We start from the raw sequence: 13,607 nt of genomic DNA, 5'->3' as shown, positions 1-13,607 counted from the left end.
TCCTCTCTCTCTTCTCTGTCTCTGTCTCTCTCTCTCTCTCTTCGCACTCGTCTTCTACCGAGCAACGGCGAGGAACGGCAAGGAAAATGGTTCCCCAGACAAGCGTTTAATCTGGCTCTAATTAGCAACTTACCCTCCGCCCACGTCTCGACGTTTCACCTAGTCGCTCTTTGTTTTCCACAGCTCTCTCTTTCTCTCTCTCTCTCTCTCTCTCTCTCTCTCTCTCATCTATTTTATTACTTTCTATATAGCTCTCTCTCTCTCTTTCTCTTTCTATATGTGTCTCTTTCTATTAATATTTATATTTTCTACATATTTATCTAATCTATATTACTCTTTCTGCGAGATATTTTCTTCTTGTTTTATCCTTATGATTGTTGCTCAGCTATTAACAAGCAAAAATAAGATACTTTTCATAATTAGTAATAGTCAAGATCTGTCGTTTAGATTGATATATATTTAATTAAATTGTACTTAATCATTCATTAACTATTCATTCATATATTATTTAATCATTCATTCAAATTTGATTAATTTGCTCATTTATACATGTATTAATATTTAATTATGTCTGATTATTTATCAAATCATATTTTTCAATATTTTTAATATTTTTGAACGAGTTATCTTCTTAACTAATTATTGTTATTGTTTTGTTTTATTGAGATAAAATATTAATAACTGTTAATTATCATAGATATATATTTATGTTAGTTTAATTTATCTATTATTCCAATTAATATTGAATGTTTTCTATTTTATTCTTTTTAATTTCTTTAGCAAATCATTTTGATTTTAATTAATAATTTTTAATATGACGTAATATATTTATATTATATACTATATATATTTATTATTTATACTTATGTACATGTAACATAACCAATTCTATTTTATCATCTGTGATTTATCATTTCCTTTTTTACCAACGAATCTCACTCTTAATTTTTCTATAAATAAAATAATGTTATATAACAATTTTCTTATTATTAGTTTTTTCTTTTTTTTCAATATGAAATATTTTTATGTTTTTTTTCAATATATATATTTTTATGTAATCATTTCAAATTCAAACATATTTTAAGAGAATATAAATTATATACCGACCGATGATAATTTTAATATTTCTCGATAATATCATTTTCTTGAACGTAATAAAAAAAACTTTTAATTAAATTCTTGTTTCATTCAAGAATATAATGTTAATAATTTCAATTTTAAAATAGGTATTCGTAGATAACTGTATTATCTTCATAATTTAATTTAATTTTAAAATTTTAAAATTTTAAATCAAATTTAGTTGATATCTATATTATATAAATATTTTTTACTTCAGTAGATAAAAAAAATACTTATAAATAAATATTCAAATAACTAATCAAAGGTTTAAAAATGAATAAAATAAGAAAATGAATCAATCCTATTAATAAAAATAAGAAATGCATGAATTTTGAAGGATTGTAACTTCCTTTTCATTTTATTATTTATTTTTATGCAGAGATAAAAACAAAAAATTTTTCTTAATAATTCAAAGATTGTATTCCAATTGATATTGTTAAAAAATAAATAAACAAAAAAAAATAAAAAAACATATAAATACTTTCTTTTAGAAAATAGTTAAAGCATTTATATCGTTTCTGCATATCGTTGCCTCTTTAAATTATTCTCGTTTGAATAATTCTTGCATTTTATTTATTCCATGTTTTTGAATTATGAAATTTAACTCATAACTTTGTCGATCCAGGGCACGAATTTCTGGATATTCGTATATACACCAGGCAAATGTTCACGACCACATCCAATACCCCATGACACAAGCCCGATTAATACATGTCTTCCTTCTACAGACATAGTTAAAGGACCACCAGAGTCTCCCTATTTGAACAATTTGTAAATATTTAAATTTCATTAAGATATTTTCATCTTTTACAATATCGCATACATTTATCTAAATTATAAATTTAATTTACCTGACAAGAATCTCGCCCACCTTCCTTATAACCTGCGCATAAAAAAACGTCATGTATAGTTTCTCGCCTTCCAGCTGCTCTAAACCAACGTTGACATCTTTCATTAGGAATTACCTGAAAGTTATTTCATTTTCCAGTTTAAATAGAAAAAAAAAATGGATATACTATTATGGAATGAGTCAAAAAGTGAGTTGCATTCGTCTAGATTTTTTTGTGTATTAAAATTATTTTGATGAAACTTAATAATATTATTCATATTGGATTTTTAATTTGAACGATACTTTCAATGAACGTGACATATTTCATGATTGATAAAAAAAGATAATTACTAAATTGAAAATATGAATATAACAAAAATATGAAATAATATTGTTACAATTTTCATCGAGTTTAATACACACAAAATTTATTTTTTGACTCTCATATTAATATATACACATATGTCTGCAAAGTATAAATATAAATACATACTTCAACGTCAACTTCTTGAAGAATTGTTGGTGCTGAACTTTGCCCATGTCGCGTTCTACCCCAACCAGCAACTGTTGCCGTACGTCCAGAAATTTTGAGATTTTTCGCCGGTAAACAAACAGGTACGATGTGTTGTTTGAACGCCACTGTTCTCGAAAGTTTTACCAATGCTACATCATTCCGGAAATCGGTCGGTGAATATTGTGGATGAACCTATTATTTTTAGAATAATAAATCTGGATTATTTATTTCAAACTTGCTTTTTTTTTTCAAACTACTTCTACTTTTCTACTTTCATTTTTGTTTCTTTCAATATGCACATCCACATACACGTGTTCATTCATAACTTGAAAATTTAACTTTTATCTACCTCCTTCCTTTCAACATTAAATTCTTCGTGTAATAATTGTTCGGATGCATCTCTAACATCCCATTCGCCAAGACGCACTTTCAAATTACCATTTGGTGTTCTATATGAAAAAAGAAAAACATTGAATACAATTTTTTGGATTAAAAATTTTTTATATATAATATTTCTATCATATATATATTTCATTATACTAACGTTGCTACACAATGGGCGGCAGTAACAACCCATCTGTTGTTGAGTAAAGCCCCGCCGCATGATAATTTCTTTGTTAAGAATCCAGATTTAATAATAGCAGCCTGAAAATCGAAGGAAAAAAGTAAAAAAAATATATATATACATATAACAAACAAATTAAAAAAAAATATTAATTTTCTGTCATAAAAATCTATCAAATTTTGTAGAGTTGATTCTTTGAGATAAGTCTACCTGCCATGGATGACTACCAAAACTGGAACTGTGTCCACCCACGATTCTATTACTTCTTGTATAAAGTTCACCGCAACCTGGAAAAAAATATGGAAAGCTTATAATATTTTTATGGATTACTATGAAAAATAAAGCTTACGTAATGCATGTGATTACAGAAAAAGATAATAATCCTATAAGATAGCTAATAGATATATATATATATATCTGATCTATCACAAATACATTTCCAAGTATTTCTCGGTTTTTGATTTTATATTTCTTGCTTATTTTTGCCATTATTAATAGCGCGTGAACGTTAAATTCTCCATCCTCTTTTTTCTTCTTTTTTTTTCATTTTTTATTTTCTTATTATCCTTCACCTGATATTTATTTTGTACGTGAATGATAGCAATAAATAAAGCCACATAACGGAAACGTGCAAAGTGAAATGAAACAGAGGAAAATATCAAGCGAAAAAAAAAACGTGCTTTCTTCATTTCGTAGACAGACACTTGTTATACGAGAAAAATTCAAGGAAAATTCTTTTATTTGTCGTTCAAAAAAAAAAAAAATTGTCGTTGGTATCAAATCAAATTTTAAATATTAGATAAAGAGAAAGAATAACATCAGGATAGATAATAATTCAGGGGAAAAATTTCGGGAATAGAATAATTCGCAGTGCAAAACTTTTGACTGTGCAACTTGACTTGCGGATTACCACGGTATTTGGAATAATCCACGGAGTTTGAGACGTCCTCGTTTGGGATGTTCACTCCCGAAACATCGGGGTAAGTGGCATCATATTCATCCTGAGGATAATCAAGCTGGAGCGGATGATAAACCGATGGACGATTCGTATACACAGGCCGATCATAATTCCATATATGCGAAGACTCATAAATGGTTGTTGGTTTGTTCGCGATGTCGGCGTACGGGTAGCTCGTCCCATGCTCATCCTGACTACTGTATGTTGGCTTGCTCGGCCTTGCCGCATTGTCGTAGATTTGCACATCATCGTCCACATAGGGATGTTGATTTGCCAAGTTTAACGAAAGTGCTACGTTTAAACAACTTCGATTTTACCCTCTTTTTCCCAATCGTCATTTTCACTTGGTCCAAAAACATTACTATAATTTACACGTAGACTGTATTTATCATTTTTAATTAATTGCTTTCGTATATTTAAAAGCAGAAGATATCAAGTTGATACGTAATTTTTTTTGTATCGTTGCACTGTTTCCTTCTTCTCCCCACCCCATTCCTAAACTATATTAAATTATTAAACTTAAAATTATCGCGAAAGATTTGTAAGTAATGATCAATCAAGGATAATTATAGGATATTCTCGAAGCTAATTAAATTAATTAGCTTCTTTTTTTATCAATTTTAATGAATTTGAAATTGTTGAGAAACAGCATATTGATGCATACACGAATGCATTGTATAGACAATATTAAAAATTTTTTCCAAGTAATTCGAAAATTAAGTTGTTCATATTAAGTTTTGGTTGATTTATATATTTATATATTGTCCTTTAACAATATATTTTCAAAATTGAGGAAAGAGGAGTTAATCGACAGATTTACTTGATATTCGACATAGCTAATCATAGTTGAATTAAAAAAGAAAAAAATTGAAAAAAGAGCCGGTAAAAACTCACTAGCATTTTGTAGTAATCCAATTGTTGGTCGTGGTACTTTATCAGGAATGTCATCGTCATCGACGCAACAACTCCATATTAACCCTCCGGAACAAAGATCGACTGGACGACCGCCTCCAAGAACACAACTAATACTAAGACCACAGTCGAATGTTGTTCCTTTATATGTACACGTTTGTGGTATCACTGAAACAAACCAGTTTCCAAGAGTCATGCACAATTTCTTTATAATTTTATTAGAAATATATTGTAATAAAATATATTGTATTATTTTATGATGTATGCACGTATTATATACATATATAATATATGTGTATATATTTGATCATAGTAAGTCTTTAAATGAGTTGAATACAAATATTTATATTTATAGTTACGTTATATTGATTATAAAATTTTAATTACATTCGATTAAATGTATTTTTAATGAATTTAAATTCACTTATAACTGAATGCGAATGAGTACTCATTTCAATGAGAAATTACAATGAGAAATTCAATGAAAGAATCAGTTATGCAATTATTACACATCATAATGTATAATTATGTATAAATTTTAATTATTACAAATTATTTTATGTAAATAAAGAACAACTTCGATAAAGTAGAATTCTACTATATCTACTGTATTATATCTTCATATACAAGTATATGATAAAAATGATTTTAATACGTTAATTACTGTTATTTGTTCGTTTACTAATATCGTTAACAAACTATATATATATTTTTTTCTTTTCTTTTTTTCCGTAATGTCCTGTCACGTCCTGTCTAGCATTGTTGGCCAAATGTCCCAATGCGTCGTCATACAAGACCGCATTGCTTTCTTTCGGTCTGTTTCTTGAGATAAATACACACGGGTGCTTTCGTTTCGAATAATGATTTCATAAGTGAAATCGAGGATTCATAGTGTCGAGATCGAGTAGGAAAGTCAAACGATTAGAGTTTAGATTGTTCGAATGATCAATGAAAATTTTAAAACGATAATTGAATCGTGCAATCATATGTTATTCACTATCTATTATTTTTATTTTCGCACCATATTTTGCACTATTTATTATTTTCTTTTTATTTATATTTTAGAAAAAAATAAAGATTTTTTAGGCTGGTTGATTTTTTTAAAGCTTGAATTACTTTTCACGTAGAATATCATCCCCCCTTCGATTTCGATTTTTATTATACGAAACCTACTTCTACCCAGCATGTCCATTATTCCATTTTGTAGATCATTATTGTGACCTCGATGATCTCCCGTATAATTTCGTTTTTTTCTTAAAGCCTCGACGAGAAGTGTTCCTTGTTGTTGACTGGTTAATTTATATTTCCTTCCTTGTCTGTAACTCATCGATGTCAATTTTTCGACGTCTTCGCTATTCATTTTTTTTTTCAATCGATCCAGAAAATTGAGAAAACGATTTTCTTCGTCCGTATCGTTTAAATATTTATCGTCGATATCACGTATTAATTGCTGCCTTTGTTGAATGTTCGAATTATCCGAGATTGCAATATAACTTTCGCTATCGTTATTAATATCGTCGATTATAAATCTTCCTCGAATTTGTCTTTCTCGATTTCCAATCCCATTATTACCTTCTGATAAATTTTTTTTTTTCAAATGATCCAACTTATCTTGATCTTTGTTTCCTATGTATGTTCTTCGAACAATTGTATTTCGAAATTTGTCAAAATGATCGTTATCTCCATTCCAGTTTTCCTTTTTTGGATCAAAACATTCTTTTATTTCGATATCTTGTGCAGAGGTATCAATTTTATACGTCTCCTTTCGCGTCTTTCGTTCAAATGGATTTCCAATCCCCAAACTATTATCCAGTGTTCTCGTTTCTCTGAGATTTCTTGTGTTTGATAATTGCCTGTCGATCCATAAATTCAAAGGATCCTGCTCGACAAATTGGCCAGTAGATAATAATGTAAATTTCTCCGTTTTTTCGTTTTTCTTAGATCTCTGCAATTTCGAATACCAATTGTATGAATGAGGCAAAGACGGTGTAGAAGTAACCAAAGGACGATCATAAGTCACTGAATCGTAATTACTATATTTGAATGCAGTAACGGTTACTGTTAGAAACACGTGTACCACTGCAATGACACTCATGATCCGATATCTTTCTAATTTATCGTTTAAATAAATTAGATTTGATTGAATTAATAAATTTTTGTCACAATTCGTAGCATAATTGTATATTAATTAAATTCTATAAATAAAACTCTTAACCTCATCGATATATTTGTTATCGTTAAAAAATGCACAAATTGGTGATAATCCAAAAATCGAAAAAATTGTATTTTCGACATTTTATTTTCATTCTGTTGATCGATACGATTAAAAGATATATATATGTGTATATATCTTTATATATATGTCATTTATCAAAGATATTATTCGAAATAATGTATTTTGATCACGATAACACCTCGCAAATTTATCCTTTTCGAAAATGTCTCGAGAAATGTATCCTCGATTAACAACATTCACGTATTATACATCTCGATCACTATTTATGCTCATACATAAGCAGCTTTTCATTCCAACACTTTGAATTAATTTTTTGAAATTAATTTTTTTACCTAACCTATTACGAATTGATGCATTCTATCGACTGACGAGACTTTACCGGCATCTAAAGAAGCGCTGCTGGCTTTCACCAACAGTTAGCTTTCTCATTGCTACGATAGCGTATCTTCTCTAACATTGGTTCCCCACTTATTCTTTTCTTCACTCTCTTTTCCTTTCTTCCCCCTACCTTGTCTTTCTTATATCCTTTCTTTTCCATCTTTTTCCATCCCCTTCTTTTCCCACGTATAAAATTCCGTATTTTAACATTCTCTTTTCCAAGTAATGACACAATTGTTCTTTCTTTCGATGCATATCTATTTTATTCCTTATTTTATTCGTTTCGTCCAGTTAATGAATAATGCCCAAGACTCATATTTTTGTGATATATTAATAAACAATTTTTAAGTTAAGATATTTTTCATAGACAAACAAATGAGCGAAATGGGCGAATAAACAAATGATGAAAATATCAAAGCTAACTATATGATATTTAATAAGATAAAAATGAAAAATAAAAATAATGGAATAATGATTCAATTATAACGATTTTTTTATCGATTATATTATATTAGATAATATTTTGTCAATCAATCGTTTAATTTTTAATTGCGATAAATATATTCGCATAAAACTTACATCCGAGTTCGTCGAAAAATCGTGACTGTCCTTTTGAATCGATTACATTTTCCATTGCAGTTTCCTTCTTTGTATCTAGATCTAGAATCGAAATGTGTAATTATATTAGCACAAAACGTTATGCAAAAGAACGACTGACGTTCTGCCAAAATGTTTAACGTGTAATCGATATTGATGCATTAAATGTTTTCGTGAAAATTAAGAAAAAGATATAAATATGCTATTCGCTTCTTCTTATCGACTCAAACTCACCAAAATTTTTTAAATATCGGTCATTTTTCCTGTTTTCGGCTTGACAATAGAATCCAATATAGAACAGAATCAAAAATAAACTTGCCAACCAATTCATTTCTTTTTTCCTCTTAATGATTTAATGAATAATCAACAAAGATTCAATTTCTGGCTATATTAGTTTGTATATTAGTATATTAGTTTTTTATCAGTCCATTAATGCAAAAATAGCATGAAGCGAAATTTTTACAAAAATTTTATAAATATTTTTTTATATAATTATATTTTTATATAATAATATTTTTTTTATATCTATTTTCTTAAAATAAGTTCTTTTGTTTGTTGATCTTGCTCAAACATTAATATTAAATACCATTCAATATTTTTGCGTGTGTGTGTGCATACCTCCTCTGATTTATTTGAACGAAATCGTAATAAAAAGTTCAATCGATGACTTGTCATTGTTGCTAGAACCTTTTTCTCTATTCAATTTCTTATTTCGAATCAAGTTCAGATAAATGCAACATTATGGAGAATACCATTGATTGATCGCATTTTTATTCTCGGTAGGTAATTGCGCACAAAAATCCAATGATAAAATGATCCTACAAAATAGACATACCTACGTATATACTTGTTTTCACTAGTAAGTAGTACATAGTTAAACTTAAATCGAGAAATTTTGATCGAGGAAACACGGTACAAATACTGTTTCTTTAATTTCGTTTCTGAACTCGGTATTTTTTCTTGTGTATCGTCCGTGTACCGTAAGATACACCAAGCGTAGCGAAGGCATTCACATGTATGAAGTGTGGTCCGGTGGAAAAGTGGGTTGAGAAACCAGGTCATCGAAACAAGTGGCACATCGTCTCTTCGTGTGGTGGCTTCGTAATACGTTCTCAGTTACTTACGATGCCCCGTGAACGTGCGGTATACGCGTGAAACCGTAGCATTACACCGTTTGATTATTAGTGAAAGTTCGAGTCGGTAACTTTCGACTTTGACAATGGCAATTTGACTCGACATGAAACGACTCATCGAAACACATTTGGTAACACAATCCCCATTTTTACATATTTCATATACCTTTTCTTTCTTCTCTTATTCTCAATGTAAAATTTAAAAGAGATAGTTATATTATAGAATATGAATATGACAATTTGTTTCACACTGTAGAAAATTAATTATATATAAATTCCTTTTAATTATTTACGTCTTTATCATTTTTAATTAATGATTTATTTCCAATTATGAATATTAGAATTGATTTTTTATCCAACAGTACACACATGCACACATACACACAGCATTCACACACGTGGGTAAGCGATTAAACGCACCGATTCTCAATTGCCTCACGAATTCACGACCGATAACCGAATATTAAATAAGAAGCACGATCCTTAGTACGATAAAAGTAACAGGTGTTTAATTTGAATTACATTTCCATCGCGATCGGAATCACTGTGATGTCTTTCCTCCGCCGATCACCGGATGACACTGCGAAGAAAGGTTGACTACTGATGAGGAACAGAAATGTAGCATCCAAAAGGACCACTCTCTCTTTTTCTATCTCTTTCTCTCTATTTCTCACCTTCTCTACCTCTCTTATTCTTCCTCTTGGTAATTTATTTTATATTTCTTTTTTTTTCTATTTTTGTTTCTTTTCTTTTCCAATTGTTATTTTTCAAATGTTTAACTTGTAGAATTTATTTATATAAAAATTATTTTTTTTATTATTACAAAAAGTAAATTCAAAAAAAACCTACACTACTGCCAAATAATTACATTACTTAGAACGAACAAATGATGAAACATAAGAAGATAAGAATAAAATTTATATCAATATCATCGATAATAAACAAAAAATATTGATTATTTTTACAAATTTAATATTAAAAAAATTCAGTTAATATTTTATCATTACACAAGTAATTTGATCTTTTTAAAATCGGATATAGAAAAATCAAGATTATATTATATAACTTGTATTATTTGTAATATTATAATTCATAATATTATATTTTATCATGATTATGAGTTACGTATACATAGTTATATATTAATGCAATTAAATATTATGTATCAAATAATCAGTCATTATATAGATTTTCCTGCATAGAGATTACAAATCAAGATCTATTCCTTTAAGTAAAAAATAATTTTCAAATAATATATAATATATTAATAAAAGGAGTAATATATTATTATATTATATTAATTCAAAGTTTCAAATCAATATGAAAAACCTAAAAGATAACCTAATAGATAATTATATAAAAGATATGTTAATTCTATATAAAAAAGAAAAATAAAAAATTTATATTTATATTTTCATTTAATTATTTTTAATTATGTATACATTTTTTGTTTAAGAATGCATTTATTAAGGTATTACATATAATATTAATCAGTCTTTTTATATTAATTACTATTATTTAATCTTTAAATTGCAACATGTCTAATAATATATAATATCTATTTAATAAATCTAAATAATACATAATTATATTAACATAATACATAAACATAATATATAAACATAATTAAACATAATTATAATAATTATAAATTGTGTTGATGTTATCAATATAATATTAACTTATAATTTTTTTTAAATATTCATACTAATTATAAATTTCAAATTACTTCTATTTTTAATAAATTTTTAATAATTTTCTTCAAATTTTTATTTTTATTTTTATAATAAAATGATTTTCAATTTACTTTTGCTTAATACTTTAAAATATTAATATTATAATTTATATTTTTAAATTATTATAATATTATAATATTATAATTTATTATATTAAAATTATATTGCAATTTTAACTATTAATATTGCAAGAATTATAATTTTATTACAGATGAAAGTGATTTTATTATTTTATTTTTAAGTTAATGTTGAAAATGACATTAGAATAATAAAAGAATTTTAAACTTTATTCCACAAACGAGATTATAGAATTAACCTATATTCAATCATCCTTCATTCATATTTTCGCATGTTTCGAGAACAGAAGTTTTTATCATTTTAGTATTACTTATGTGTTATTGGTTCGATTCAGAATAAAATTGTGATGATTGAAATTAAAATATAATTGAATTTCAATGTAAAATTACATATATTTTGTGACATTATCAGTATATAGTAAAACAGAAATTTTATTTATATTTTTTGCACTAAAAATTAAAACACATCATGGTTAAAAAAAAAGAAAGTATGTTTGATTGAAATCCTTATCTTATTCGTATTTATATGTTAACGAGAACAAATATAGACAAGAAAAAAATAAGGGAAAAAGAAAAGAGAAAGAATAAAAATATTGAAATCAGTGCCATCCAGAGTGCCACAAATAAAACATAAAGAAAGAAGAAAAAATCTAGAAGAAAGATAGATAGAATAAGAATTGACCATCAGCGCCATCTATTGAATTCAAAAGATATCTCTTCAAAGAATTATCTTTTTAAAATCAGTCAAAAGATGACATTATTCATCAATTTTTACTCTACTTTATCCTGTTTTGAATGCGCATAATGACTAATAATATTCACTTTGTTATTAAATCATATGAAGAATAAATAAAAGTGCTTGCATCATGCATTATGTTTTAAGTTAGAAAATGAAAATTTTAGAGGGAAAAGTAGTTGCATTGGGTTCACAAGGTAAATTTTATTTGAAAATAAAGAAATAATTGATTATAATTTTATTAATTTTCTTTCATTTATTTTATATTTCATATTTACCTCCTACGTGTATATATATGTATATATATATATGTATATATATATATATATATACATATATATATATATATATACATGTATATATTTATTTCTTTTAAAATATTCTATAATATATAAATATTACATATTTTATATATTTTTTTAATCAGTTTTTTAATTTTATAAGAATATTAAAAAATATTTTTAGGTTAACTCATTGTTTATAATATTTTTAATAATCATTAAAAGTTATTTAATTTTTATCAATTTTTTCAGGTGTTGGTAAGACAAGTATAATTATGCGTTATATTGGAAAATCATGTAATGAGCATTTGAATCCTACAATTGGAGCATCATTTTTTACCTGTAAATTAAATGTGGAAAATGCAAGAATAATGCTACGGGTATTATAATATTTATAATATTAATTATATATTTCAAATCTTTTTAAACTCATTATATTCACATAACTAATTAACAAGATATAATATATAATGAATATGCTTGAAATTTTTTTTTTATATTTTTTATATTTCTTTGTTTTTTTATTTGTTAAAATATAATGAATAAATTTAATATTGTTTAAAACATTATTTATAAACATTTTCAAAATAACATTGTATATAATATATATAATTAATAATTATAATAAATATCTCTATTAAAAATTATTGAAATATTTATATTTTTTGAATACTTATTGAATATTTTTATTACTGGATATAGGTATGGGATACTGCAGGACAAGAAAGATTTAAGTCAATGGCACCAATGTATTATAGAAATGCTAATGCAGCTATGTTAGTGTTTGATTTAACTCAGTACAATACATTTGCAGCAATGAAACGATGGGTAACAGAACTTCGAAGAAATGTAGAAGAAGTTATGACATTAGTCGTAATTGGAAACAAATCAGATTTAACAAAAGAACGCCAAGTTGATGCGGAAGAGGGTAGAGTTTATGCTACGAAAATTGGTGCAAGTTATCATGAAACATCGGTTCTCCAAAACGAAGGAATTAAAAATGTATTTTTGGCTATTGGTAGTGGTCTCCTTAAATTATCTTCAACCGAATGTGATTCTACATCAATCAGAATATATGAATCAACAAATTTGAATTGGAACAATACAGATATGTTATCTACACCAATTATCGAGGAAAGTGCTCAAAATCTTAATATTGCTCATGGAATGCAAGAAAGACCATATGCATGTTGCTAGTTTTTGATTTTTTATTTTGATTTCTAAAACATGAAATGATAAAATTTGTATAATTGTTTTTTAATAATTATTTGAGATAAAATCTAAATCTTTTTTTTATGTAAATATGCACAAACATAAATGAATGTGAGCATTCTTATTGATTCAAAGAAATATATCTATTAATTTTTTTGTTATAAATTTTGATTTCATATATGTTGGCATTTCTAATAGTTTTTAAAAAAAATAAAAAATATTTTATGCTTTAACTGCCATATTGAATGCTATTATAAGATAAATATTTATATATTGCCTTTAAATGATATTTATTATTATTAAATTAAATCAAATTAAATTGTA

The 13,607-nt window shown here is 26.4% G+C and overlaps 2 protein-coding genes across 9 annotated transcripts; one reads left to right on the top strand and one right to left on the bottom strand.

The window, feature by feature from the left end:
• Positions 1-1,448: 1,448 nt before the first annotated feature.
• LOC410402 (serine proteinase stubble) lies at positions 1,449-9,964 on the bottom strand. 7 transcript variants are annotated; one of them, XM_016915931.2, is made up of 10 exons: positions 9,662-9,964; positions 8,091-8,171; positions 4,880-5,065; positions 3,938-4,276; positions 3,238-3,314; positions 3,007-3,107; positions 2,812-2,911; positions 2,442-2,654; positions 1,971-2,084; positions 1,449-1,875 (listed from the first exon to the last, which is right to left on the bottom strand). In XM_016915931.2, exons 2-10 carry the CDS (start codon positions 8,143-8,145, stop codon positions 1,720-1,722), a joined length of 1,341 nt encoding a protein of 446 aa, XP_016771420.1. In that variant the 5' UTR covers positions 8,146-8,171; positions 9,662-9,964; the 3' UTR covers positions 1,449-1,719. The 7 variants fall into 7 exon arrangements, with proteins under 7 accessions (XP_016771420.1, XP_016771421.1, XP_016771419.1 ...); XM_016915932.2 differs by having other exon boundaries at positions 9,764-9,964; XM_016915930.2 differs by lacking the exon at positions 9,662-9,964 and adding an exon at positions 8,944-9,047.
• LOC107965449 (ras-related protein RabJ) lies at positions 9,239-13,526 on the top strand. Of its 2 annotated transcripts, none has more exons than XM_016915934.2 (3): positions 9,239-9,372; positions 12,324-12,451; positions 12,774-13,526. In XM_016915934.2, the coding sequence occupies exons 2-3, from the start codon at positions 12,347-12,349 to the stop codon at positions 13,266-13,268; spliced, it is 600 nt and encodes a 199-aa protein (XP_016771423.1). In that variant the 5' UTR covers positions 9,239-9,372; positions 12,324-12,346; the 3' UTR covers positions 13,269-13,526. The 2 variants fall into 2 exon arrangements, with proteins under 2 accessions (XP_016771423.1, XP_016771422.1); XM_016915933.2 differs by lacking the exon at positions 9,239-9,372 and adding an exon at positions 11,712-11,987 and having other exon boundaries at positions 12,774-13,521.
• The last annotated feature ends 81 nt before the right edge of the window (positions 13,527-13,607 follow it).

Source organism: Apis mellifera, linkage group LG13 (genome assembly GCF_003254395.2).
Source record: "Apis mellifera strain DH4 linkage group LG13, Amel_HAv3.1, whole genome shotgun sequence".
In the NCBI taxonomy this organism is placed as follows: domain Eukaryota; kingdom Metazoa; phylum Arthropoda; class Insecta; order Hymenoptera; family Apidae; genus Apis; species Apis mellifera.
Note: the sequence above shows the minus strand (reverse complement) of the source record. Positions and strands in the feature narration are given on the sequence as shown.